Source organism: Tiliqua scincoides, chromosome 2 (genome assembly GCF_035046505.1).
Source record: "Tiliqua scincoides isolate rTilSci1 chromosome 2, rTilSci1.hap2, whole genome shotgun sequence".
Taxonomy (NCBI): domain Eukaryota; kingdom Metazoa; phylum Chordata; class Lepidosauria; order Squamata; family Scincidae; genus Tiliqua; species Tiliqua scincoides.
Window position 1 is genome coordinate 204,827,164 of NC_089822.1, and position 24,255 is coordinate 204,851,418.

The following is a 24,255-nucleotide window of genomic DNA, read 5'->3' on the forward strand; positions in this document are numbered from 1 at the left end:
ATATATAACATGATGGCATTATTCATACATGCCAAAGTTTTCATAACTTTGGCCACTAGTGTCCGACTCAGCTTGTTAACATAAGAACATAAGAACAGCCCCACTGGATCGGGCCATAGGCCCATCTAGTTCAGCCTCCTGTATCTCAAAGCGGCCCCACCAAATGCCCCAGGGAGCACACCAGATAACAAGAGACCTCATCCTGGTGCCCTCCCTTGCATCTGGCCTTCTGACATAGCCCATTTCTAAAGTCAGGAGGTTGCGCATACACATCATGGCTTGTACCCCATAATGGATTTTTCCTCCAGAAACATTTCCAATCCCCTTTTAAAGGCATCCAGGCCAGATGCCGTCACCCCAGGAGTTCCACAGACCAACCACACGCTGAGAAAAGTTGTCCCCCTAAAGCTTGTGCAGTGCAATTACCCCAGTGCAATTACCATCCCCTGCACCCCCTTAGCAATGCCGTTGGGAGACACAGAATCTTTCTCCAAAGGGTCACTCACCTTTCCAGTTTCAGCATCACCAGGAGAGACTCAGATGGGCCACAGACAATCTTAATGATGGGAATAGTCTGCATGTTAGGGTCTTTAGGTCCAGGGTGCTTAAAGAGTGTCCCAAGCATGACTGAATAACCAGATAAGTCAGCATCACTGCCAAAAACAGAACACACAGTTATCACAAAGCAATCAGCACTCCCACCTTCACCAGCAGATTCCTAAATGAAACAAGCAAGATCATATCCCTATCTTCTATATCCTCCATCATGGTGCCTTCCTTCATCTCTCTGGTAATGACAACTTAAAATAAGCACCTAGAAGTTGATGCCAATGTCCTCTCTTTCCCAACATGTGTGCAGCCTATCCTTACTGCATTTTGGTTTCTAGCTGGCAATTCGGGGAGCTAGGCAAGACCTCACCATAAAGAGAGTAAGGTAGTTCTCAACTCCTGGGAGAGGTCATGCTGATTAAGGGCCATTAAGGGTAAGGACTTCTATAGCCCTGAGGGGCATCTGTGTGACTCCTTTCTTCTCAGGCAGGGATGTCAAACCCGGTTCATACAGTGGGCCGAAGGGCATTCCTGGCACCTGCTCAGGGCCAGAAGTGACATTATTAAGCAGATGATGGCACAGAAATAAGCACTTTGGAATTCATTCGCTGCAAATGATGAAAGAGAAAACATGCAAATATTGATCATATTTTCAAGATATGAGAGAGCCCAAATATCATACTGTGAGAGCCCAATTATCATGCAGGCCACCCTTTCAGCCACATTGCTTCTGCCAGGGCATTCCTTCGCAGTTTTCTGCAAAGTGATGTCTTGTGGCAGAAGAGGTGCTGTTGAAAGGGTGGCCTGCTTGACAACTGGACTTCCGCAGTATCTCCTTCTCTCACCTCTCTTGGTCTGCCCCTTCCCAGTAGCATTCCTTGTCTTCCAAGAACTCCTTCTGTCTCCGTCTGTCATAGCCTCAGCAGAAATGGTGCTAAAAAGGGCAGTGCTAGGAGAGCCCAAATCACATGGGCTGGATGAACAGCTTCAGGGGGCTTATCTGGCCCATAGGCTTCTGGCTGAGACCCCTACTCTAAGGTACTGCAAATTTGGAAGCTAAAACCTGATAGAATTTCTCTGCAAAAACAAGTCCTACCTCACAATAACTTAAGTTGCCCAGCGACCCAATAACCTGGACAGGCTTTCCAGATTCCTTTTCCAAGACTCTCCTAGCAACACTGGAGGGTGGGTGCAGCACACACCCTGCCATGCCTTTTGTCCCTCAGGAACTCTGAATGGGGTGCAATCAAGCCTTGTGTCCTCCTGGAAGGACACATTCAAACTCAATCAAGTCCAGCAACTCTTAAATCCATATCCAGGAGAGGCTCCAGATTCCGTTTTTTTCAGATGCTTTTGTTCCCTTTATGTAAAGTCCTAGAAGCATCCCTGATCTGAAACCAGGACTTTGTCATCTAGTCATCTGCAGAGATGTCCATACTGCTGTGCATTTTTCAAGTGGCTTTGCTTGGGGGGATCAGTTACAGAGAGTTAGATGTGAGTGGTATCCTATACTCCCAGGGTTTGGGGTGCTAGAATTGGTTCTCGAACCCTAGAGCCCTCAAGGACCCCTGTTCGGTAGTACTGCCACCACCCTGTATGTGCCAGTGTCTCAGTCCAGGGACACGGAGACCCTCTAGGCTGAATTGTATCCCTTGCAGGCACTGAGCACTTTCTTCAATTAAAGCCTCAGTCCTCAAGTTACTAGTTCTCAATGAGTATTTGGTAGCTTGCTAGGCAGGATTCTGAACCTTTGTCCCCAACAGACAATGAAACAACTTAATAAAGTAAAAATCCTTTTACTAAGTAGATAGGGTTACATAAAGTTACAAAAGGCAGCAAATGCTAGAGGCATAAAACATCTAGCAAACATATCAACATTAAATTAACAAAGCTAACTGGCTATCTACAGCAACTGTTACCCTGCACATGCCCAATCTCATCTGATCTTGGAAGCTAAGCAGAGTCAGGCCTGGTTAGTATTTGGATGGGAGACTGGCTGATACTGGGTGCTGTAGGCTTATACCTTAGTCTTTCAAGACTGAAGGTTGCCAACCAACTGGCTATCTCTATTATTCCCTAACTCTCACCTGGGTCAGCTTTCTTTTGTAGATCTTTCAGCTTGAGGCCACATGGCACTGGTGGACCAGGCTCTCCATCTGCAGGATGTTGCACCCACAACTTTTCCACCAAAAAGACCCAACACACCCCTTGGGCTTTGTTCTTATACTTCTCAGGCTAACTAACAGGATGGAGGTGACTCTGTATTTATTTAAACTGTCCAATCAGAAACTCTTGGGGACAGAATCTTCCCGAAGTGGGGCTGGATGCTAGTCCTCTTAGTTCTTCCCCTCCCCACTGGAGATCCACAGCTGCATTCCATCCTTGATGGGCACTTTTCTGTCTGCATAGGTGCTACATTATTACCTTCCACTGAGTTGTTAATTTTGTTGGCTGTTGTTACTCACATCCTTGCAGCTAGGAACTGCAAGCCACTTCCCTGTTACTGGTTTACTTTGGTTCAGGCTCGAGGGTGGATTCAAGATGGCCACCTGGTAGGATCCCTGCTACTGTGCTCCTGCTTTATGCCCTGATATTTCTCTTTAGTTGGATCCTTTGATTCTTTTTCCTCCTCTGGATGCTTCCTGAGTCCTGGTAGAGCAAAGCAACACTACCAGTTGTTTCCAGTCTGCACCCTTGTCTTTGGATTACAGTGGATTTTAAAAAGCTGCTTCGATGGGGAAGAGGAGAAGGCATAAACACTCCCCTGGACAGGGCAACTCTCCTATCAAGTCAGCCAAGCAGCTACGTCTGGAGGATCTCCCAGCATGGTCAGACACAGTAGGTGAGCTCATGAATCTCGCTTCTCCCAACAGATATGAAGCTCTTCATGTTTCCAAATCAGAGGCAGAGAGGAATTATCAGTCTCCCCTCAGTCATACTGGCACAGCGTCAGCCTGCCCTCCCTCACCCACCCTTTCAGCTCCCTCTCCACAGGATAAGCAGTCATTATCTCAGCAGAACGATCCCAGTAACTGCTTCTTGACTTTGTTGGGCGATTACAATATTATCATTGGAAACACGCTCCTTTTTGTATGTAAACAGCTTAATACTATTCTTGCCCAGCTGGACTCACTTCACAAGGCCATTCAACCGCCTTTACCTTCCCTCTCTGCTCAAGCTTTGGGTCTGAACTTTAACAAGCCAGGGGAAGCTGAACTGCTGGGGCTGCGTGAGAATCTGGATTGTGGAGAAGCTGCCTATTGTTTGTTGAAAAATCAGATACTGCTGGAATTCCAGGATTCTCCCATTCATAAGGGGCGCTGGGCCAATAAACTGAGGGCAAAAGACTCTCTATGCAGATTATTATACCTTGATCCATCTCAGGCTGACTGTGTTGATCTGCAGGAAATCATAAAACTCCCTTGGATTCCCCAGTCTCCAAATTGGACCCGGCTTCTTTTGAAGTTTGGCACCTCTCAGATCCCAGGCCAGCTGCATGGGAAGAGTTTGTTTCTTCGGTCCTTTGGCATTTTCTTGCGGAGGGTGTTTACCGACTTGATTATTAAACCTCTGCTCCCAAGGTACAAAATGCAGCCTCCCCCTCCTCTCCTTCCATCCAGCCTTGCGCAGGCTGGCTCTGTGCCCAGTCACTGGAGGAGAGATCATCGTACCCAGAGCGTGGGAATTGCCAATTGCTTTTCTCCTGATTCAAGCCCCTTGGTGCTGCCTTGTGCTAATGAGTTAAGGTCTGCAGCTGACTCTCTGGGAAATGTTTTGCTTCACTTGAAGTCTTCACTGCACAAGCCACAGGCTTTTGCTTTCTCCCAGCCAGTTAATTCAACAATTGGCTGTTCAACTGGTGCAGCTTCTAATAGCAAATGGCAGGTCCAGCCTTCTGGCGCTGGCACCGAACCTCAAGCACCAGACCAGGCACATTCTTCGTTGATTTCTGAGATGATGGGAGCTCAGTCACCCTCTGTCTGCATACCCCCCCTAACTGGAGCAGATGAGTCTATGGATAGCTCTCCTTCTGAAGCCTTTAAGCCTGTGCTGATGAATGAATCGGCCAGTGAGGTGGACTATCTCAATGGAGTGGGTTTGCAGTGCCATTCAACTAACTCGGAGGAGGTCCTGCATCATGTTGTGGCTATCCAACAATTGCCTAGAGACTCAGCCCAGGTCTTGTCATCTTCCCCAAGCTCATCACAGCCTAATATGAACTCCTTATCTAAAGCCCTGGATGGGGTACCATCAGGGGCAACATCTGCTGCTCCCTGCGATGAGGAATTGGAATCAGCTCTTGTGTCCTGTAAAGCTTTGCCAAAGATTCCTGGCTCCCACCTACCCTCCAGGTTCCTTGGGGACATAGAAGTGAATGACCAAAATTCAGGTTCAGCTAACGCAATTACTACTGCCCTCCCAATGCATTTACCTACTGACGACCATTCACTCATTGCAAGGGCGCTCCCAGCCCCCAAAGGCCCCTTGTCAACGGAACAAGGCCCTAGGGCAGATCCTCCTGCATTGTTGGCTAAAGATCTGATAATGGAATTACAGCTGGAGGGGGATGACATTGTGGAGGGTGCCATCAGCGCCTTTAAGGAACTCACAAGACCAGAACAAATAAATATTATCAGATCCCTGGACAGGGTTAAAGCAGAACTTCTCAATTATAATACGGAAACTTCGACCTATGAAATCCATTCTCTGACTCTTCCAGTGCCAGCATCTGCTCATCAATCTGCTTTAGAAGTAGCCACTGAGGCAATTCCCGTCCCTTATTCCAGGGATTTTACACCATCTCCGGTGACCAACTTAGCCCTGAGTAGCTGCATGTCTCATCATCCTTCTGGTGCTGAGTGTCCATCAGGAAGCAAAGATTGACTAATTAATGCTTCTCCAGCCCCTGCTACTTCTTCCCAACTAAAAATTCTTTCCTGGAACATTGCAGGGTGGAAGAATAAGAAAAATGACAGTGGCTTCTTAAGCTATCTTAGAACCTTTGACATTATTCTGTTGCAGGAGACATGGGCTTTGGACCATCTGTATATCCCTGGCTACAAGGCTTTTGTAGTACCTGCAACTAAATCCACCTCTAATGGTCGTCCTTTGGTGGGTTTAGCCAGCTTTGTACTGAAGCAGTTTAAGTCATGCCCTCTAGACATCATTCCAGGCTGTTGCAAGATACAAGCACTGAGGGTGTCTTTTGCAGACATTGACTTAATTTGCGTCAACACTTATATCCCTCCTTTGCTTAATAGTTTACAAAGGACCCAGCTCTGGAATGATCTATCATCATGTATGAATGACCTCAAGAGGGCCCACCCCCATGCTGAAATTCTTTTGCTAGGCGATTTAAATGCCAGGGTGGGAAATTCAGCAGATATCTTTCGCAGAGCCTGGGATGTGGTTGATGACAGCTCCCTCCCCCCCATTTGCGCATTAAGCAGGCGGTCCAAAGATGCATACTATAATGCTAATGGTATGGCCCTTGCTAAGTTTTCCATCAGCTCTAACATGATCTGGCTCAATGGTCTAAGAGAGTTCCCCAACGCTGATGAATTTACTTTTGTATCCTCTCGTGGTGCCAGCGTTGTGGATTACATTTTAGTTTCCACTAAAATGAAACATCATGTGAAAGATTTTGCCATTGGGGACCTAACCCTTAGTGACCATCTACCTTTAATCTTGGTCCTTGACCTCCATTCTGGGAGTGTTCCATCACAAGCTGAGATGGATACAAATCCAGAGGGTAGGTATAAAATTGTGGCTAATAGCGCCCTTTCCCCTAATTTCCATCGTCTAAGTACGGAACCAGCAAGCAGAGATTTTTTATCAGCCATTCTACAGGATCCGGATCCCCTTGTTCAAATCAAATCCTTTGAAGGTTTTATTGGTCACGTTTTTAAGGTTTTGAGTACGAAGCCTAAGTTGGTTGAATCCTGTGGTGCATTTGACAAAAAGGATTGGTTTGACAGTGAATGTAGGAATCTTAAGGTGTGTATTAGGGCTTCTTATTTAGATTTTAGAAAGTACAATGACTCCAAGTGTTTGGTTAAATACTCTATCCTTAAAAAACAACTAAGTGTTTTATTGACAGAGAAAAAGAAAAGGTTTGTTTTAACTCAGTGGAACAAGCTGCATCAAGCAATTCAACAAAAAAATAATAAACAATTTTGGGCAGTTGTAGCAGGTTCGTGTAGATCAGAAACATACGACCCTGCTATTATTCCATCATCTACATGGGTTCAACACTTCACAGACATTTTTTACGATAAGAGCAAATCCCCAGACGCCTACCCTGACTTTACCTCTGTGGATCTGCCTATCTGGCCTCCTGTGACCCCTGAGGAAATTAAAGAACTAATTATGCAATTGAAGCCAGGGAAGGCTGCAGGTCCAGATGAAATACCACCTGAGCTTTTAAAAGGCGATCCGGAATGGTGGGCCCAGTTACTTGCCCACGTCTTTACAGTGATTGACAGTTCTGGCCTATTGCCCAATGTCTGGCTTACAGCGACAGTTATTCCTATCCATAAAAAGGGTGACCCTACCACACCAGGAAATTTTCGGCCCGTTAGTTTGCTTTCTGTAATAGGTAAGATTTATGCTAAATATCTATGCAATAAACTTAGTCTCTGGGTTACTTCGCAAGGCATCTTAGGCCCCGAGCAATCTGGCTTCTGTCGGGGCAAATCAACTTTGGACAATTGTTTGATCCTATCTCATTTGGCCCATAAGCAGGTTAGGATATGCAAGGCTCGCCTTTATGTAGCCTTCCTTGATCTGAAAGGTGCCTTCGATTCTGTGGATAGGGAGCTTCTTTGGTCCAAGTTGGAAAACATGGGGATTGATAAAAGATTGTTGCTACTGATTAGGTCCCTCCATCTAAATACTTCATGCAGGGTTAGACGCTCCTGGAGTGGGAATCTAACTCATTCCATCGCTACCAACAAAGGGGTCAAACAGGGCTGTGTCTTGGCCCCCATGCTTTTCAATCTGTTTCTAAACGACCTTGCCCCATCCCTGAAGGAAGTAGATAGCCATTGCCCGAAGCTTGGCGCAAGCCAAGTGCCGCTACTTCTGTATGCGGATGATGCAGTACTGATATCCCGTACTAGGATTGGCCTAAAACGTCTGCTGAATCGCACTGAAGAGTATCTTCTGTCCAACAAATTGCAAATCAACTATGCTAAATCTAAGATAATGATATTTGCCAATAGATGGAAGGCTTTTAAGTGGTCTTGTAATGGCAATAAAATGGAGCAGGTTAAGCATTTCAAGTACCTGGGAATCAACTTCCATTACAGGCTCACTTGGGCTTTTCATCGTAAGGCAGTGCAGAACGCATCCAAACTGGCGTCCTCAGCTATTTCCCGTTTCTTTTTTACCTGCGGCAATGGTTATGTTCCAGCTGCTCTGGAGGCATTTAAGGGAAAGATTCTTTCCCTGGTCCTTTATGGCTCTCCCATCTGGTATAAGGCTATTACCCAACCATTAGAACGCATTCAAGCCTCCTTTCTGCGGAAGATTTTGGGTTTACCCAGGTGCGTTCCCTACTCGGTTCTGTGTCTTGAGGTGGGGTTAATTCGGCTAAAGACGACTGCTTGGCTTAGATTACTGAAATTTTGGTTTAGGACTTTATTTAACCCTACCTCCTCTGGTCTAATGCTCCAACTATTGTCGGATTCAGTCCTGCCATTAGAGATCACTGATCTTCTAACCAAGCTCAAGTCAATAGGGCTGGACACTGCAGAGCTAGGCATGATTGGGTGTGATGCTGCTTACAGAATCGTCAAAGAAAGAATTCTTGACATCGAACAACAAGAGCTGTTTAGTGCCGCCAGAACCACATGCTCTCCACTCTATCTCCATGTTCCAATCAGTTTTGGGAAACTGGCCTCCTTCTTTTATCACCTGGAGTGCCCACAGGCTCGGAGAGCATTCACACTTGCAAGATGTAATGCTCTTCCATCAGCCGTGTTATCGGGCAGGTTCAGTGGTATTCCCTACTCGGAGAGGAAATGCAAGTGTGGTAGGGATTGTATTGAGACCATAACACATACCCTTTTCTACTGCCCACTTCATGATGTCTCACGCAAGAAATATCTAGGCCCTTTGCTAACTAGGATGCAGGGCTGGGAGGACTCAATCATGCTTCAGTCTCTCCTTTCCACATCTGACTCTGAGACCCTTGATAGGGTCGCTGCCTTTTTATCTGGGGTAATTGCCAGGCAGAGCTCTGGAACTCTGGGCAGTATGTGAGGAAAAGACTGATGTCTATGTTGTGGTGTCTTTGTATATTTTTGTTTTGTTTTGTTCTTTCTCTGTATTTTATGCCAATAAAGGTCTACTGAACTGAACTGAACTGGTTCAGGCTCTACATGCTACTAGGCCTAAACTGTACATTCACGATAAGTGGAAGAAATACTCAGAGATGCATCGAGCTCAGAAGTAGCAGTATCAGATGCAAACTCTGATGGATATTTCATCCCTGTGTTCAGTTTTGTGATGGCATTCAAAGCACAAGGATGAACTACCTGCTGAGGTGTGCATCACACTGAGCAGCTCAAGTGGCTTCATTCAAACTGAAAGAGCATTCAGATGCCTTGTGTGATTATTTTTATTACTTGCCAACAGGAGGCAGTATCACCTTTCTTAACTCTACTTTTAAGCCATTTCTGCACAACGTTACATAAACACAAGGACCAAATGTGTCTACCTGTGGCTGGGCAAAAATGAGTTTTAACAAAGCAAAGTCTTGATATGCAGAGTATGGATTAAGTGAAAATCAGTATAGTGAATGGAACACCATTGCTTTATTGATACAGGTATAATGTTTGATACTTGATTAATGCTGTATAATTTTATTAATTTATTTATTCTACTTTCTTTTAACACACAACTTTTTCCTTATACTATGAGGCATTTAGGGTGGTTTTGGGATGAATTTGGAATGAGTTACAATTTTGGCCATTTAATGTAATGATTCATTCTTTGGATTCCCACTATAAGGACTGTTTTCAGCAATGGATTAGATACAGAGAGAGAGGGAAGAGTGTAAATTCTTCAAACAGCTCCATCTTGAGGCTACTGACAGCCTAATTAGAGGCTTTGAGGTTGCTCATGCTGTAATCCATGTCAATAATTCCAAAACTGTCAGACATCGCAGAATGTGACCTCTTGCTCTAGAACAGGGGTCTCCAAATCCCAGCCCAGGGGCCAGATGTGGCCCACGGCGAGCCTCTATCCAGCCCGCGGCCAGCCTCTGATCCCCTGAAAGCATCTGGCCCAGTTGACCAAACACAACCAGAGTTGTGCTTGTGGGGTGGAGGAATGGGGGTCCATTTAAGTGTGCTTTATTTCTTGGGCTGTGTTCGTTTTGGAGAAATCCTGGACATTTGAGCCCATTTATTTATTCATTCATCGAAGTTCCATCTCTAATGTATTTATTTACATTTTATATTTAATTTTTTTCCCCGGCCCTCAACACTGTGCCAGATATTTGATGCGGCCCTTCGGCCAAAAAGTTTAGAGACTCCTGCTCTAGAACTATCACTAATTCCCCCAGTTTGAGTCTATTGTAGGCATGCATGACATGTGTGGGAATAGTCACATCTGCATATGAACGAGCAATGTTAGCAACAAAGCAGAATGAGGTGCTGTACGATAAAGTTATTCCCTGCCAAAGACTTGCAAGCCTGTACTATTTGCCCTGGTTCTTGCTCTCCAACGTTCTGCTCTCATCCCCTGCAAGAGCTCAGGCACTCGCGTTACTGCATAGCACACTCCTGGTCTTTGAAAGTGAGCTGGATGTGCATTTCCCAACTACAACTGAGACAATAAACTGGCAGGGATCCTGCAGCTGCCAACTTCTGCAAAGTGAGGTGGTCTGAAGCAGCACAGAGTCACTTCACGCATGACACTGTTCCTTCACTGAGGGGATTTTCATCGAGAAAAATGATATATGCGAAGTGACTCACAGCCCATTTTTCAGCAGGGCAACTCGCTCCGGTGGCAGCGAGTTACAACAGCGACTGGCTCACACAGCACCTTATCATCAGGAGTGGTTCTGCCTAATAACACGTGTCCCCTCTCCTACTGGGCTGAGACAGGAACTAACAGAGGGCAGCAGCCTCAGACAAAAGCCAAACAAAATGCTTACCAGGAGGAGAAACACTGGCGTGTACTAATGACCCATTGCTCTTTCACCAGAGACCCTCCGCAGAAATGGGATCCTTCCCTGGACATGAGAAAATACACATAACAGTGGAGACAGAGTAAGTGGCCTCTTATGGTCAAACTGCAGGCTATGTTAAATGGCATGTCTGTTTTATGTAAGTAGCTGCTGGGCCTTGGGGGAATCTGGATTGTGACCCAGAAGTACTTTATCCCTTTAATGCTCAGGTTCCTGATCCAGCCCCCCCTACACACACTGCATCCACTATTTGCTCCAGGTGGGAAGATCCCAGTAAGCCCATTTCCCAATCTAGCCTCTACCACCACTAAGTGTTTATTCAGTGCTCCTGTATTTCATGGTCACCTTTCCATCTTCTGCAGACATAGCAGCTCATCTTCTGCCTGGCAATTGTGCTTTGATGCTCTCCTAGGCAAATATCACCATTTGGCCAAGCCAGGTCAATTATACATCATTTAAGAACAATCAGTTTGGCTGAAAAGTTTTCTAGCTTGTATTTGGGAATTGTAGATAGCATTCAGCAAATGAGGCTGAAGGATAAGATCAATGGTGTTACAGCGTACCACCAGATGATATCTATCCTTTAAAAGAACTGCCAAGATGGCAGTCCTCCCATCACTTTCTCCTCTGATTCCCTTTAATACTTTTCCCCATATCTGCCATGTCCCTATCCTACTCTTCTTGATCCCTGCCTTCCTGGATCTCCCCTCACTGCTGTACCCTCACCGATTGCGGATGCTGACAGTCCAAGGCGAGTTCCCAGGTCGCCCATTTACAACACGAAGCCGATTCTGCCTGCGGTCATCCCTCCTGCCACAGCTGTCAAAGATCACACTATCTGCAACCAGAAGGTCAGAGCACAGTCAGGCAGAGTGCCCTCAAGAAGTTAAAGTCCAAGACCTAGACTTATGTTTGAATTGTATTGACATGGGTTGCAGGGTAGAGATAGCAGCTTGGGGAAACCTGAGTTCTGGTTCCCTAGCCCAGCTGCTCTCCTTTTTCATCCTAACTACCTCTGCCACAGATATCATGCATAGAACAGGACTTACCTGGGTTCAGCAAAATGGATGGCTTCTTATCACCAGCTGAAGAAACAAAACATAAAACTGGTTTCAGACATGGGAAATACATCTCTACATGTGACAACAATTTACTTGATGACACACAACTGAATTGATTCAAGTGAAAATCAGGTTCTGTCTGTGGCTTAGCCCTTCACAAGTGCCAATCAACACTTGATGCTGCATTCCTCAAGTGGTTAGCAAGCATGAGTAAGCCAGCTCCTATGAGAATGACTGCCAGGGCTTCCAATACATGACAGAACAGAAGAAGAGAGGTTGGTCAGCCCCGGCCACACAAACAGCATCAAGAGAGAGAACAAAGCTGGTCACTAGGTTGATGGCCTTCACTCACCTTGGACTCAAACACTCACCACATGGCGCAATAGCACAGTAATCAAACTGGGTATTTTGGTCCATGGTGTAGCACCAAGGCCCATGGCTGTCATTGTCAGGGTTGCGACAATAGTTCTCTTCAAGACGCACAGTGGGGAACATGGTAGGGAAGACCCTAAGGAGGAAGAGTCAACAAGCTTCCCTTCAGCAGGTTTCTACTTCATTACGCTCTGTTCCATACATTCTCAGGGCCATTCCAGGCTATTGCTTATTAACTGCATATCAGTGCAATTGATATGTGCTGCTGTCAGTGATCCGTTGGGAGCAATTCAGGCATTTACAAGCACTTCCAATGGGTGGCTGTTGCATTCTCCCAGTACTCAGATAGCAAGAGCTATTAATTCCATTGCAACAGTAGCTGATGCTTGGGATGTAGTGGACAAGTATCAAACACTGACTGGATAGTGCCTTTGATGTCATCATGGGAAGCAACCCTTCCCAATAAATCACCAATTTAATTTTTACAGACTCAGAGCTGCCACATTATGTTTTTCCAGAACAAGAGCACTCACACAGGCTGTTTGTTCCCTTCATCCAGTGTTACTACAGATTTATTTAAAAGAGTTATTCCCTGCCTCCCCCCAAAAATGCAGAATGGCTTAAAATACAATGATACCGAAGTTAAAAGGTAAAAACAGCAAAAGGTAAGAAGAGACAACCACTTCAAGGTCAACAACAACAAAAGGCCTGACAGCTATTTCCATAGTGCAGTGTTTCTCAAACTGTGGGTCAGGACCCAATAGGTGGGTCATGAGCCAATTTCAGGTGGGCTCCCATTCACTTCAATATTTTATTTTTAATATAGTAGACTTGATGCTGCCATTGTATGTGGCTGGATTTGGGGAATGTTACAGATCTATATTTTTTACAGGCTATTGCGTATATGCTTAATGATAGTCAATGGGTCTTACTCCTGGGTAAGTGTGGATAGGATTGCGACCTGGGCATCAGGCCTGGGACATGGGGGACCCCCAGGGTCACAGGAAGCAGCAGCAGGGCACCTCAGGGTCTGGCCTCAGCAATGTCAGCCCAGTCCAAGTTGCATCAGTAGGGTTGTGAGGGAAGGGGGTTACATCACCCAGGTCCTTCTTCCCCACAATCTGGTACTCTCCTAGCCCCAGGCTGCTTTGGCTCATGGGCTAGCCAGCATCTGCTCCAGCCAGTGTCTTAGCCAGTTCTACCCCCATTCCCAGCCAGGCTGGGCTTCAAGCAGGAGACCAGCCCCCTTAGGCTCCACCCCTTCCTCCCTGTGAGTGTTATAATACTGGCCACCTTCCTTCCTCCTCCTCACCTGTGCCTCACCCTCCTGCTCTGCCTGCCAGGCTGCAGGGACTACTTCCCACCCCCTTGCCCCTGGAGTGGATTGTGGGCAGTGCTGCCCCTGCAGACTGGCAAGCAAGGGGGCAACAGCGAGCCCTGGAGCTTTGAGCCATCTGCTGGAGGTCTGCCCAGTTGGTCAGGAACTGGCTTGGTCCGCCATGGTCCTAGCACCAGGCTCAGGAACAGGCAAGGTTCTTGTTCCTGCTCCCAGGAGTCTGCAGGCCAATCCCCTCTGGCCTTGCTACTGCCCTCCCGGCAGGCATGAGGGTCTGCCCGTGGCAGCCCCGTGACTCCATTTTCCCTGCCAGCCGCAGGGGCTGAGGCAGGCTGTCTCCTCCCACTGCTGTGGCTACCCTGCCTGGGAACTTACTCCTGGGTGGCTCTACTCTCAGGTAAGTCAGGGGAACTTACAGCACCATTTGTAAGAGTCATCCTTCACAAGTGTGCCATATAAACCTAGGAATGGTACGGCAATAAAATTTCAATAAACCTCTCAGTGACTCTGAAACCTGCAAAATACCATTGTTACTCCCATAATTCTTCAGTTTGCAGTTAAGATAAAAATCAATTCTAATAGATGTGGGAAAAACACCCAAGAATATCCTGAGTTTAAATGACAATGGAGAATAGGATTGCTGATTTTGGTTCTACCTGTTCATTTGCCTTTTAATGATTTGTGCAACTCTTCCTTCAAATGAAATAAAGGTCTTATTAGGTGTAATTTATACTTTCATGGTTTGGAAACAATCCATCAAGTAAAGAAAATTAAAACATCCAACCTTGGATGTTTTATTTTTGTTTACTTGATGGATAATGTTTATGCCAATAAAGGTTAAATGAAATATATAATTTTTAAAAAATCATCTGTTGGCAATGTGTCCTTGTCCTTCTGAACTGGGAGAAGAATGCAAAACCCAAGTTATTGTGTTTTAAAAAATGGGGGCACCATCTCTGCCACAGGCAGAATAACTTGGACCAGCCCTGTAGAAACCCCACTGAAAGATGCAACCCCTGAACTGTTGACAAAGAATACTGCAGAAGAGGATCACAAACTCTGATGCAAGTTCATATTTGTGGGTGTTTTCAGATTGGCTAAGATGCTGTGGTATCTATGACTCGCTTCAAACACAGCCTTAGGAACTGGCAAATCTGAAAACAAGGAATAGAGCGAGAGCTTCTCAACAGTAAGATGTATTGCTTTGAGCTTTGTTGAAATTGTTCACTCGCAAAGGCTACCCTACCCAAGGCAGTTGAATTGTCCCTGCCTTCTGCTCTTGGTTAATTGGTCGTTATCCCATTCCTGTTATTCCTTAGAAGCAGTTTTCTCCTGCACCTTCTGCCTTGTCCCTGAGTCTGCCAATTGCAATACAGAACAGCTCCTGTGGCAGCTTCTGGGCTGGGACTTTTGGTGGGAAAAATGGGATGGAGGGAAAGGCTTAACTTCCTCCTATCTGAGGTCCTAAGTTATCCTGGGGTTCCCTGTGGAATAATTTTCTTTAGAAGCAAAGGGTGCCCTTCACAGCACATGACTTTGAAATACATTTGGAACCCATTGTTCCTACACAGGTGCTGTGAACAGCCACATTAAAACTAGAAATGCCTATACAATGGTTGTTTTTCCCTTGGCACTCCTTAAAACAAAAAACAAACAAACCCCTGAAAACAACACATTAATCCAGTGATATTACCATTTCATCACAATATTAAGAACAAAAAGTTAAATTGTATGAAACCTTCATTTGATCTCTGTGACAGGCATACTGAAAATCTAGGAAAAACTGAACTTGGGGACTGCTGTCATTTTGGAAAATGGATTCCATTCCATTTGCCTAAGGGCACCACCTCTCTACAACTAAATGGATGAGTCTGAAATTAATCAGTGGATGTTCTTGCATTCCAAATGGTTAGAAGATCCAAGAGAGCAATTTCAGATGAAATTTACAATCCAGATTTTGCAGGATTTTGTTTATCGTGGCCATTGAATAAATATTTCCTGCAATTTTCAACCTTTTCTTATTATGGTTCAGGTCGAAAGCTTATTTCACAGGATTAATATGACCCTGTTCACTCTGAAAATTCAGTACACATTCAGTACACATGTTATCAATGAACCGCTTTGTTATTGCACATGCCTACAAAGACTAACAGAAAGAAACTGTGGGGCTGCATTTTTCTGTGCACCCAAAGCAGAATTATTTTGAAAACATTTCTGAAAATGCAAAGTTACAGTTCTTCTACTAGCCCCTTCTGAAGTTTTCTTTCCACGTCTCAAGACTCATTAAAATTAAACTGTATACAGCACTGCCTGTGTGCGCGCAGAGTGTTTCAATATACGTTAGCCTGATAAGTATCATAAGGACTGTGATAGCAAAATAAGCATTATTATCCCTATATTACAGCTGGGGAGCAGAGGTTGAGGTTCCTTAGAAAGATCACGACACAGGCAGGATCTGCAGTAGTGGAAGACCCAATTCACAGATCACCTTCTTAGAACATACATTATACCAGCTCTACAGAGGCAATCCAAGAACAACATTTTTCAGGAATCTAGTAAAAGGTGCTATTTATGGAACATTCAGTTGCAATCAGAGAGATGCAAATGGAGAAGGGATACAATTACCACTATGCTATATCAGGGATGTATATTTGCATCTACATTCTGGTAAACAGCAACACACACAAAAGTGTGTTGTTAAGATGTTAAAAAGTACACACCGCTTCATAACTCCACAAAAATTACTCCACAAACATTGCCTAAGATTGCAACTCTGTTTGCACTTAGCTGAGAGCAAGACGTACTAAACACAGCAGGTGCTGCTATGCATTATATTACATGCCTCAATCTGGGCTGCAAGCTCCTTTTCACACAAAGTGACCTTTCAAAGCTGAAATATTTGGCACAGAATCAGGAGCAGCCTCTTAAGCACTATCAAATACTTACTGGAAACACTGTGGACAACTGAGCCCTTTGGCTGTAGAAAGTGTCTGCACATAATATTTTGCTGCAGGAACCAGAGCACCAAGTCCTGTCTGGCCCTTTCCTTTGCACATCATTAAAATCACGGCTCAAATTCCTTCTTTCTTTCCATTCTCTTTCCTTTCCTAATAGAAAAGGGGAGAAGGGACAGGAGGAAAAGCAGTGTGATGCCAATTTGCTTCCTTCCTATGCAGACCATCCATGGGTGTGGTGGCTGAATGGACTGCTGTGCTGCCCCTAAGAACCTGCCACCTGAAGCAGCCACTCCACCCGGCTCCACTCCACAGGGCCAGCTCTGAAGGTCTGACAGGATTAAAAGTTTGTTCTACATGACACATATACTGTGGCCCAGTGCAGAGTTAAAGCTGGTATAACCAGCAGTGGACATGCAGCACCTGCATGGACTCGTCTGGAAGGTGAACACCAAAAATGGTGTCTGGCTCAAGATGGCTGTGCTGAGGAAGCAGGTGGTTAGCATCCAGAGTCACCCTTCCACTGGGGCATGTCACAATGGCAAAACCACATTTCTGGCAAAACTTACTACAAGTACTATTCAGTGCAGGACAGTCTCTGAGGTAAATTAGCTATTATGGCTTTGTGCCAGTGTGGAGCTCTCAGTGTGAGGCACAAGATACGTTCCGCTATGGACATAACTGAAGTATAATGTATGTAGGGGTTGCTTTTGAAGACTGTACAAAAACTGCCATAAGGTCAAAATACAGCTGCTAAGCAGGGCTGGGTGGTGGGAACTTCTCTCAACATGCTTACAGTGTTACAGAGCCTCCACTCCACATCCAGGTCTGATTCAAAATGTTGCTGTTTTCCTTTAGAGCCCTGCACGACTCTGGGCATGGATGCCTGAGATTATAATGCACTGCAACATTAGCCTGTCCATATACCAAGATCATCTTTGGAGACCATGTTCCAGGTTTCTGGGGACGGGCAGGCGGGGAGCAGGAGGCAGGGCTGGGACCCTACTGTTATGCCGGATCCCAACCCTGTTTCCCGAGCAGCATGGAGCAGACTGAAGCCACTCCATTCTCCTCAGACTTGTGCCATCTCCTGAGGTGGCGCAAGTCTAAGGAGACTCATTGGGGCTGCGGTGGATTACCTGGGGTAAGGGGAAGAGGTTCCCCTTGCCTACAGCTGAGCCACATCTGGCCCCAATCTTGCGCTGGATACAGAGCAAGTCTCCTGGTCTGCCTGTTCCAGCACAAGACAGGATTTCGCTGCATGGTTACAATCCCGTCCACACTTACGTGGGAGTAAGTACCATTAACTATGATGGGAGTTAGTCCTGAGTAGATGTGCATAGGATTGGGCTCCAATCCCTTAAATGAATAAAACACACACATAACGTTTGCATCCTATATGGGATTTAGAAAAGAAAGTCATCAGTAGCAGAGCTGCTAGAACTGAGGACCAACAATGAGAGGGTCTGAGTATGGGGTGGCTTATTTCTTATTTCAACTAAGATGTCTCCAATTCCAGACACTCTTTAGCTGTACACTGGAAAGGAAAAGTTAAGCCCGCAAAAGAGAATGACTTGGGTTAGAGCAAAGCCTCTTTTTCAAACAGCCTCCAAAACAAGAGCACCTGCGGAAAAGATGTGAGGAAGGCCCTTCCACATGGTGCACACCAGCACGGGTGTGCCAGATGGAAGCCTTATGGAAATAGGTAACAGAAGCGCCCTTTCCATTTGCATTGGTTGATGCTCAGCTCCTAATGCATGTTTCAGGTCAGCTACTTCTCTCTTTCCTTCTCTCTTCAGCAACTTTGGTCGGGTAAAGTCCACCTGCACGTACAATTGGGCAGTATGATTCCTTCCCTATACACTGTCATTCTGATAACTGTGTTTGGATTAGCCCTGGGTGGGTTCACCTCCAATGCCTTCATAATTGCAGTGATAGTCACTGAATGGGCTAAATCCAGCAGTCTGAATTCCAGCGAACTTCTCCTTCTCAGCCTCGGTGTGTCTAATATCTGCTTCATAGCTACTGCGATTGCAGCTGTCTTCTGGTCCATCTTCAGGAACTTCTTGATGCCTCAAGTAATCGGCATCATTATGGGCATTGCTGTCTTATCCAGATTCTGGTTCACTGCCTGGCTCTGCGTCTTCTACTGCGTCAAGATAGTGAACAGCACCCACTTCCTTTTCCTTTGGTGCAAGCAGAGGATATCGCAGCTGCTGCCTTGGATTCTTGCAGCATCTGCAGCCATCTCCATCATCTCTCCCTTCTTTGCATTTCGGCTTGTTCCTGTGCATCTCCAGGGCAAAACAAGCACAGTCAACATTACAGGCATGGCCCAAGAAGAGGCAGAAGGAAAAATTCTCCCATCCTATGAAATATTCTTCTTAGTTATTGGCTCTTCCTGTCCTCTTCTTGTGGTTTTCCTTTGCTCCATTGTGATTGTTGCCTCCCTCTACAAACATGCTTGCCAGATGAGAGGCAAGGAGTCCAGTTTCAGGAGCCCCCAAACAGAAGCTCATTTCAAGGCAGCTGGAACCGTGCTCTTCCTCCTCTTCCTTTACCTTTCTTTCTACATAACACAGGTGCTGACTTTGGTAATACCCACTGAGATTGTTTCCTCTGTGTATTTTGTAGTGTTGACAGGGTACTCTCTTGCCCAGGCTTCCATCCTGGTGCTAGTTAACTCCAAGCTCAAGCAGGCACTTACCCGGATGCTTCCAGGAAGAAAACCTTAAACTTCCCCAACTTCTCAAAGGACAACTTTCTACCATGGGGACTGAGTAACTCCGTTTCCCATAGGCACTGTGGAACTAATGAACCACTCAGAAAAACTCAACCTCTCAGTTAGAAAACCACTGCAAGATGCAATCTTTCAACAGATACTGATGTCACAAGATATACTGTAGAAGAGGTTCAAAATTCTGATGGGCACATGAACACAACTGTAGACTAAGATGCCTGTGACTTGCTTCTAACACACAGGCTCTAGAATGGGAAGATCTGAAAACAAGGAATGGATGAGAGCTTCACCAAAATGCTTCAGGATTTGTTAAATGTGTCCTTTAGTTCTTTATTCTGGCTCATGCTGCCTTCTCTGCCTTCTGCTATTGGCTAGCTATTCTTTACATCATTTTATCAGCCCTCTTCTGTTGTCTTATCCCAAGGCTGCTATTTGCAATAAAAAGCAATATATGTGGCAGTAACAGCTTTGAGCCTGGTATTTTTTTAAATGGGAAAAGGTTAACTCTTTTCTTTGCAGGTCCCAGCTAGTATTGGAGCTCCTTGTGAAGGCATTTTGATAGAGAGGAACCTGACTTTGACATGTGACTACAAAATGTATTTAATATAACATGCAGTTAGCCCTTCAGGTGTGGCATAGCAAGTGGGGGACAGGCGTGTGTTCCACCCCAGCTATCAGACCAGAAAGGGGTGCCACAAAGTGTGGGTATGCACACACTCCAGCCACTTCCTGAGTCAGAACGCAGTCTCCTTTGAGGCTGCCAAGCCTCTAAAGCAGCAGTTTTCAACCACTGTGCCGCGGCTTCAGGTGTACCGTGGGGTCAGAGGAGATAGACAGTAGCCACATGGGATAGCAACCTGCTTGGAAGAAGCTGTGGGAAGCTGCTGCTTTGAAGTTCCTGTGCAGGCAGAAGGCTAGCCTCCTTTAATGGGCTTCAGACAGGGAAGGCGGAAGGATTACAGCACCTAAGTTCCTCCTCCCTTCCTCTGCTCTCTGCATTGGGTCACAGTGACTGGACACAACTCTTCTTAAACAAAAGCCTAATCGCTGGTTCATTAGGGAACCCTCTCCTCTTTTGATCACCCAGCCATTGAAGGAGATCGCCATGTTGCTTGCCTCCAGCATCTGCTGTCAATGGAAGCCCCTCAGCCCACAGCATCCACTCCCAAGCCCTGGGGAGTGGGTTCAGAACCGGGATGGCTGTGGGTGGAGCCGGCAGCTCTGGCTGCTAGTGAGGGGCAGCTGTGGCTGCTGCAACAGAAAGGCCAGGGTTCACCTTCCAGCCGGTGCCCATCACCAGCCTCTGGGGGGAGGGCACTCATCTGCAACACACTGAGTGAGCAGCTGGAGAAGCTCAGAGGAGCTCTGGGTGAGAACTGCTCTGTGGGTGAGAGCCAGCCAGCCAGCCAAGAAGCAGGCAAGCAGCAGGAGTCACCTACTGAAAGACTAGCTGGTTGAAAAAGGGTCCTTGGGAGTCCCATTTCCTTGCCACTTTTGTCTGCCAGTGATGCCCCAAAAGTGACCTTCCCTGCTTTGCCTCCACTGACAGGGCACTTTTTGTCTTGCATACATAAGAAGGCATTTGGCACATCCCTCTCCTCTTCTCCCCTACCTCACTCCCTTCACACAAACAACTCATTCTTCCCCCCCATCCTAAAATCTTACATATGCAGTTAACACCTCTCCTCCTAGCTCGTCCCCACTTTCCAGAGGTCTTGGAATCCTTTGCCTTGCATTCTCTTTCTTCTTCCCCCATTGGATCCCAAACCTTGTTTAGAACATGCCACCTCATTGCCTCTCACTCCACATTTCCCCAGTACTCCATGTGCTCTGACCTCTTTCAGAACATGTTCTGAGACTTCTGATAAAAATTTGACCACCTTACTTCCAAACATGTTTTCCTCCTTTCCAGAAACCACATACCATTCCCTCTTCCCTTTAAGAACATAAGAACAGCCCCACTGGATCAGGCCATAGGCCCATCTAGTCCAGCTTCCTGTATCTCACAGCGGCCCACCAAATGCCCCAGGGAGCACACCAGATAACAAGAGTCCTCATCCTGGTGCCCTCCCCTACATCTGGCATTCTGACTTAACCCATTCCTAAAATCAGGAGGTTGCGCATACACATCATGGCTTGTACCCCATAATGGATTTTTTCTCCAGAAACTTGTCCAATCCCTTTTAAAGGCATCTAGGCTAGATGCCAGCACCACATCCTGTGGCAAGGAGTTCCACAGACCGACCACGCGCTGAGTAAAGAAATATTTTCTTTTGTCTGTCCTAACCTGCCCAACACTCAATTTTAGTGGATGTCCCCTGGTTCTGGTATTATGTGAGAGTGTAAAGAGCATCTCCCTATCCACTCTGTCCGTCCCCTGCATAATTTTGTATGTCTCAATCACGTCCCCCCTCAAGCGTCTCTTTTCTAGGCTGAAGAGGCCCAAACGCCGTAGCCTTTTCTCATAAGGAAGGTGCCCCAGCCCCGTAATCATCTTAGTCGCTCTCTTTTGCACCTTTTCCATTTCCACTATGTCTTTTTTGAGATGCGGCGACCAGAACTGGACACAATACTCCAGGTGTGGCCTTACCATAGATTTGTACAACGGCATTATAATACTAGCCGTTTTGTTCTCAATACCCTTCCTAATGATCCCAAGCATAGAATTGGCCTTCTTCACTGCCGCCGCACATTGGGTCGACACTTTCATCGACCTGTCCACCACCACTCCAAGATCTCTCTCCTGATCTGTCACAGACAGCTCAGAACCCATCAGCCTATATCTAAAGTTTAGATTTTTTGCCCCAATGTGCATGACTTTACACTTACTGACATTGAAGCGCATCTGCCATTTTGCTGCCCATTCTGCCAGTCTGGAGAGATCCTTCTGGAGCTCCTCACAATCACTTCTGGTCTTTACCACTCGGAAAAGTTTGGTGTCGTCTGCAAACTTAGCCACTTCACTGCTCAACCCTGTCTCCAGGTCATTTATGAAGAGGTTGAAAAGCACCGGTCCCAGGACAGATCCTTGGGGCACACCGCTTTTCACCTCTCTCCATTGTGAAAATTGCCCATTGACACCCACTCTCTGCTTCCTGGCCTCCAACCAGTTCTCAATCCACAAGAGGACCTGTCCTCTAATTCCCTGACTGTGGAGTTTTTTCAGTAGCCTTTGGTGAGGGACCGTGTCAAACGCCTTCTGAAAGTCCAGATATATAATGTCCACGGGTTCTCCCGCATCCACATGCCTGTTGACCTTTTCAAAGAATTCTATAAGGTTCGTGAGGCAAGACTTACCCTTACAGAAGCCATGCTGACTCTCCCTCAGCAAGGCCTGTTCGTCTATGTGTTTTGAGATCCTATCTTTGATGAGGCATTCCACCATCTTACCCGGTGGAATTAAACATCATTTAAACATCTTTCCAAGAGATGTTTGGTCCAAGGTAACTTTATGGGAAAGATCTGGCCTCTGAGCGGCCTGCTTGGAGGCAGGCTGTGCAGCATGGCCTTTCCCAGTTTGAAGAGACACTTGGCCAACAGACTGAGGCTAAGAGGCAAAGAAGGAAGGCCCATAGCCAGGGAGACAGACCAGGGACAGACTGCACTTGCTCCAGGTGTGGAAGGGATTGTCACTCCCGAAATGGCCTTTTCAGCCACACTAGACACTGTTCCAGAACCACCATACAGAGCGCGATACCATAGTCTCCCGAGACTGAAGGTTGCCAACACACACACTATTCAAGTTTGGAGAAGTTTGATTTCAGCTTGTGGTGAATTTCTTTAATTGTCATGTAATGATTTAATTAATTAATTGCAATGTAGCAATTTAATGTAATTAAAAAACTGGTGGTATGCGCCTTGACAATTTTAGCCACTTGTCAGTGTGCCCTGAGCTGAAAAAGATTGAAAATCTCTGCTCCAGAGCAGTGGTCTCCAAAGTGCAGATAGTTGTGTGCCAGCAAAGGCTTCCCTAGTGCGGACAGCACTTACCATTCACCAGGGAGTCTCCAAAAAGCACCTCCATGTGCCCCCCAGTCTTTGCACCAGCCTTCCACGACTGTCTGGAAATCTGGGTGCAAAGACTGCTGGGGAGTCAGAAGCTGGAAGTGGTTGGCCAGCAGGAAGACTGGAGGTGCATGGAGGCACTTTGTAGGGGCTCTCCTGCAGAATGACAAGTGCCATTCACAAGAGGCAGGGTGCTGGATCTGGCCCATGAGCCAGAGTCTGGTGAGCCCTGCTTTAAAGGAAGAGGAAGGGGCAAGGCAGCCAGACTGAGAATCCGGTGCTGCAGCCACCTCCTCCTCATCCCGGAGAACCCGGAAGTGATGTCATAATGTTGCAAGCTATCACGTCACCGCCCAAAGCGCCATGGGCCATGGCAACCCCACTGCCTTCAGGGAGGTTCTATGAACATCCTCACTGAGACTAAGAATGAAGAAATTTCTTCTATACGTGGCTGTTTTTCTCTTGGCACTTAAAAAAAAAGGTTGGGGAATGTCATACAGTGAGATTAACATTTTACTCGGACAGCAAAAAAAGTGGAATAGCTGTGCTGAAAAAGGTAGAATATGATCATTTGATTTCAAATTCACGTTATTAGAAGGGATGATAAGGGGAAACATAAATGCCTCGTATAACTGCCTTTTCCATATCCAATGTAGTGTACAAAGAATTTACACGGTTGGGGGGGAGGAGATGCATTTAGTTCAGAGGCACACACTAGCTTGCTCATCCCTTGCTCCCTTTTCTCTGTTAAAAGGGAAGTACAAAAAGTGGAAGGAGACATGGCACTTCTGCATCTGTTTGGCAGCACGTCTGAAGCTGCTCTGAAATGGCCCCTTTCTCTGGGCAAGACTGCTAAGTAGATCAACAGCTCAGTGTCCTCTTTGTCCCCCAGGATGCCCCAGGTGACCAAGGCTGTAGTGCAGACACAAGTTTGAGTTGAACATCCATGTCTGAGGAAAAACCTGACAGGTTTGAAAACCTGCAATTGGGAATGTCCTATTATAGTCTTTAAGCACCAGAGCTCCAGTGTGAAACCATGT

General features: G+C 46.2%; 2 protein-coding genes across 2 annotated transcripts in view; one reads left to right on the top strand and one right to left on the bottom strand.

Annotated features, from left to right (window-relative positions):
- Nucleotides 1-24,255, bottom strand: part of MST1 (macrophage stimulating 1) — a 46,452-nt gene that overhangs the window by 3,220 nt on the left and 18,977 nt on the right. The window contains exons 12-16 of the mRNA XM_066612955.1: nt 12,180-12,316; nt 11,797-11,832; nt 11,474-11,585; nt 10,715-10,792; nt 507-653 (exon numbers count right to left, since the gene is read on the bottom strand). Coding sequence (XP_066469052.1) covers nt 507-653; nt 10,715-10,792; nt 11,474-11,585; nt 11,797-11,832; nt 12,180-12,316 — 510 coding nt within the window. The remainder of the gene's footprint in view (nt 1-506; nt 654-10,714; nt 10,793-11,473; nt 11,586-11,796; nt 11,833-12,179; nt 12,317-24,255) is intronic.
- Nucleotides 18,315-19,205, top strand: LOC136641173 (taste receptor type 2 member 8-like). The gene has a single exon (XM_066616849.1). The coding sequence runs from the start codon at nt 18,315-18,317 to the stop codon at nt 19,203-19,205; it is 891 nt and encodes a 296-aa protein (XP_066472946.1).

Coding starts and splice junctions, on each gene's coding strand:
- LOC136641173 (XM_066616849.1), top strand. CDS start 18,315: ATGATTCCTTCCCTATACACTGTCATTCTGATAACTGTGTTTGGATTA.